At 43.8% G+C, this 4,648-nt stretch overlaps 1 protein-coding gene across 2 annotated transcripts in view; it reads right to left on the bottom strand.

Annotated features, from left to right (window-relative positions):
* Positions 1-4,648, bottom strand: part of ZNF565 (zinc finger protein 565) — a 34,939-nt gene that overhangs the window by 25,095 nt on the left and 5,196 nt on the right. Inside the window, exon 1 of one of the 2 annotated variants that reach the window (XM_008073668.2) lies at positions 852-919. The exons of the other annotated variant lie outside the window; for it this stretch is intronic. Coding sequence (XP_008071859.2) covers positions 852-860 — 9 coding nt within the window. The 5' untranslated portion in view covers positions 861-919. Of the gene's footprint in view, positions 1-851; positions 920-4,648 lie in introns of those variants that run through there. 2 annotated transcript variants of the gene reach the window in all.

Here is a 4,648-nt window from a genome sequence, read left to right on the forward strand (position 1 = left end):
AAAAAAAAAAGAAATCAAAAAATCCAATCCCCAGTGTTGGAGGTGGGGCCTAACGGGAGGTATCTGGGTTGTGGGGTCAGATCCCTCATGAAGAGATTAATGCCCTTTCTGGGGGCGAGTTTCGCTCTATTAGTACCTGCTAGAGCTGACTGTTGAAAAGAGCCTGCCATCTTACTCCTCTGGCTCTCTCCTGCTTCTCCTCTCACCATGTGATCTGTGCACAGGCTGCTCCCCTTTGCCTTCCACCATGAGTGAGAGCAGCCTAAGGCCCTCATCAAACGCAGATGCCCAATCTTGAACTTTCTAGTCATTAGAATCGTGAGCCAAACAAGACTTTTTGCTTTACAAATTGCCCAGCTTCAGGTATTCCTTCATAGCAACACAAAATGGATTAGGATGGCATTTATTTTTTATTCTTTATGCCATATACATGTTATAGGTATGTTTATATTTGTTTTTGTAGCATAAAATGTTTTAAGATTTTTTTCAAAATAGGGGGGTGACATTTAAAAATTAGAAGAAAGAAAGGAAACCACTCAGGTCAATGGAAAAGATCAAACTGTCTCATCTTTGGCCCCATTCAACCATGGTTATGATAATGGAGGCGCTCATGCTTCTTTCAAGAGAAGATATTTCTGCTGCACTGGTGCTTTACCCAGAGCATTATATACACATGTGAACAATGCAGGAGACGAGAGGGCCACTGAGGGAAGTGGGGTACCATCACTTATTCCCTGGAATGGAGGAATTGTGAGCAGGTTATAGAGAAGTTTCAGAATGAAGGACACAAATGTTCATATAATCTGGAGGGAAGACAGATTATCCCAAGGGTAGAAGACATTTCTACATACCTGGGCCATGGCTTGTAGAATTATTTGACCTGCTCTGATTTCTCTGGATTCTTCTTTTGGATAAGCAGAGTGCCCTAAAAAAGCAGAATAGGGGAAGAAGGGGTAAACTGCTAACAAACTAAGCTAGTCTCAGCACTCCCAAATAGACAAGCTTGCAACAATTGTACTTCCACTGTCCCTGCTTTGCTTCCCTCACCCTCTCCTTGTCCTATTACAAAAACACTAACTTTAAGAACTACAGAGTTAACAAAACCCAACCTCTTCCTAAACACAAAGGAACCAAAAGCAGCAAGATAGTTTCAAGGCAGATGTGCTCCGGCACTGACATAGAACCCAAGCACCTTAGGAGGGATTAGAGCTGAGACAATCTCCTATCTTGTTGATACTCATCTAAGCCCTAAGTGGGGCCTAGATGGCTCCCACCTGCTCCAAACTGCAGCAAGGAGGATCATAATTCAGACTCACCCACTTTCCCCCTTAGGATAAGAAAAGTACCATCAGGCTAGAATCACAAACAATATAGGCAGGCCAAACCTTGAGTGAAAGACATTCCTAAAAAAGGTCTTCTGGCTTATCTGGGCTCAACAGGCAAAACCTCTTAGGCATCTCACTGGCTCTACTTTCTCCTTCCAAGTCCAAAATGGTACTATACCACTCATACCACAGGCTCTGTCAAAGCCTCCAGCACCAGCCGGACTCACCAGATAGGAACAAGAAAACCCAAGTAGCACAGGATTTTGCATACATATCGGTAAATCCAGAGTACTGACTTCAATGTGAACTCAATTTCTAGAAGCTTCTTGGCTCAGCACTCCTTATTTTCCATCTAAGTCCTCCTGATTGCTTTCCTGCATAACAGCACTTCCTCACTGACTGTGAGGGCTAGCAACTGCTGAATCTAAAGTCCTTTGAATGGCCTGCATCTCAAGATAATGAGAATTCAGGGTTTTAAGGAGGGTAGTAAGGCTGACACTAATTAGAGGTGCAAGAAGCTCCCCACGGTGGGGAGTGGTCAGAAGGAAGATTAATTTAATCAATGGGGGATGACTGAGCGTTTGAAATGTGGCTAGCCATGGCTGAGAAACATATTTTATTTCATCTTAATCTGAATTTAAATTTAATTCACTCCAGAATCTAGAGGCAGATCATGCTGGAGATGACTCAGGGGCTGGCAATAGAGGTGACAGAGCCTGTGGGATGGGTGGTATAGCCCCATTTTGGACTTGGAAGGGCAAGGACCAATAAGCCTCATTATCACTGCAACTAGCACTTGCCACAGTGGCCAGAGGATATAGGCGACTAAATACTGGCTAAATACGTAAGTTAGGTTTTCACCCATTAACAAAATAAAAGGTAACTGAAAAAAAAATTTTTTTTTTTTTTTGAGTTGGAGTCTTACTCTGTCACCCAGACTGGAGTGCAGTGGCCGCTCCCTGCCACTGCAGCCTCGACCTGCTGGGCTCCGGCGATCCTCCCGCCTCAGCCTTCCAAGTAGCTGGAACTACAGGCATGTGCTACCATGCTAATTTTTCTTGATTTATTGTAGAGATGAGGTTTCACCAAGTTGCTCAGGCTGATCTCGAACCCCTGGGCTCAGGCAGTCCCTCACCTCGGCCTCCCAAAATGCTGAGATTATAGACATGAGCCACTGTGTCCAGCCTTAGGTTTTTCACTAAGAATGTGACATATAAGCACAGGCTTAATGGAGTGAGTGAGCAACACAGGTATCTAAGGCAAGCACATTTTCAGCAGAGGGAGTAACAACTGCAAAGGCATCAAAGCAAGACAGGCTTTCCTTGGTCAATAAGTGGAAGGAGACAAGTGTAGCTGGAATGGAATGTGCGAGAAGAGGGTCAAAGAGAAAGCCAGAAGCCAGATCATAAAGGGTTTGTAAGTCACTCTAAGAACTTTGGTTTTTATTCTTTTTTTTTTTTTGAGTTGGAGTCTCACTCTGTCACCCAGACTGGAGTGCAGTGGCACGCTCCCGGCCACCACAGCCTCGACTTGCTGGGCTCCAGTGATCCTTCTGCCTCCGCCTTCCAAGTAGCTGGATCTACAGGCGCGCACCACCACCCCCGGCTAACTTTTGATTTATTGTAGAGATGAGGTCTCGCCAAGTTGCCCAGGCGGGTCTCGAACCCGCGGGCTCAGGCAATTCACTCACCTTGGCCTCCCAAAGCGCTGGGATTACAGGCTGAGCCACCGAGTCCGGCAAAGATGGCATTTTAAAACCCTGAGACCAGATAAGGTCACCCTACAGTGTGAGCGAAGGTAAGAAAGAAAAAGTTCTAAGACCTGAGTCTGGGGTGCTCCGATGGTTAGAGAGCAGAGAGATGAAGGGGAAAGGAGAAAGGGGTCTGAAAAGGAGGTACCAGTGCAACAGAAGGAAAAATAAGAGAACTGGGCTTCATTGGACGCCCAATAAAGTATACCAAGAAAAAAGGTGAGAACAACAGTCAAATGCTAATAGCTTGAGTGAGATGAGGAATGAGAATGGTCCATTGGGTTGGGCATTATAGAGACGATGAGAAATCTTGACAAAAGCATATTCTCTGGAGTGGAGGATATAAGAGCTTGACTGGTATGGGTTCAAAAGAATGGAAGAAAAGGGAGTAGGGATAGAAAGGCTAACTCTTTCAAGGAGTTCTGCTGAAAAGAACACAGAGAAAGAGAGCTAGAGGTGGATATGGGGTCTAGAAGGGTTGTTTTGAATGTGAGAGAAATTACAGCATGCTTTACACGGATGGGAATAACCCAGTAGAGAAAGAATAAAAAGGTAGGGACACAAGAGACAACTGCTGGAACAATAAATGATCTTGAGTTGGAGAAAAGATGAAAAGCAGCACTTAAGTATTGGGGCTGAATTACAGAAGATCATAGATAGTTCACTTCTAGGGAAGGCAGCATATATGGGTACAAAAATTACCCATCCCCACCCGATCCTAGGGTGAGGTCTTGTGGGGCTATCTACACACACGCTCCATTTAGTTTTATTTGTATAACCACCTGTGAGTTACACACTGATTGTAAAAATTGTGATTTTTAAAAATTTATTTTCAAGTGAGAATTAGACAGTTTTTAAAAATACGGGAAGTTTATTCCTCACATAATACAGACGAGGAGCTAGAATGCCTGAGAGGTTATGAGATTCATTCAAGGCAACACTGCTGGTACAATCAGAGATGGAATAATAACCCAAGTGTTCTGTTTTCTTGCTCATGGAAGTTTCCATCTATGTAAACTGCCACCCTCTGCTTGCTGCCATTAATGATGTGGAACGAACAATAAATCAATACCAGGACAGAAAGGGGACAATTGAGAAAGTCAGGGGCTATAAGGCGAAGGTTACTGGGACCTTTTGAAAGCACTCTGCCACTAGAGACAGTTCAGATAATACTTTCTTCCATGAATTATTAAATAAGAAAGTACTGCATGTGTTAGAAATCAGGGAAAAGGCCTGAGACATCTCAGAATACAGAGGAAAAGACACAGAAGAAATTAATTCTGAAAATAAGTATCAGAGAAATGAAAGAGAGAGCCAATGATCTCAAATGTATATAAAAGTGGAGAATAAAATAGACTAGCTGGAGAAGAAATGAATAAAAGAATATTAATCAGATGAAAGAAAACACTTGAATCTTTACATTGAAAAGAATCTCTGTGCCGGGCTCGGTGGCTCAGCCTGTAATCCCGTGCTTTGGGAGGCTGAGTGGATTGCCTGAGGCCGCGGGTTCGAGACCCGCCTGGGCAACTTGGTGAGACCTCATCTCTACAATAAATCAAAAAGTTAGCCGGGC

The sequence above is a fragment of the Carlito syrichta genome, unplaced genomic scaffold, assembly GCF_000164805.1.
Source record: "Carlito syrichta isolate Samal-C Ts95f unplaced genomic scaffold, Tarsius_syrichta-2.0.1 Scaffold315987, whole genome shotgun sequence".
NCBI classification, from domain to species: domain Eukaryota; kingdom Metazoa; phylum Chordata; class Mammalia; order Primates; family Tarsiidae; genus Carlito; species Carlito syrichta.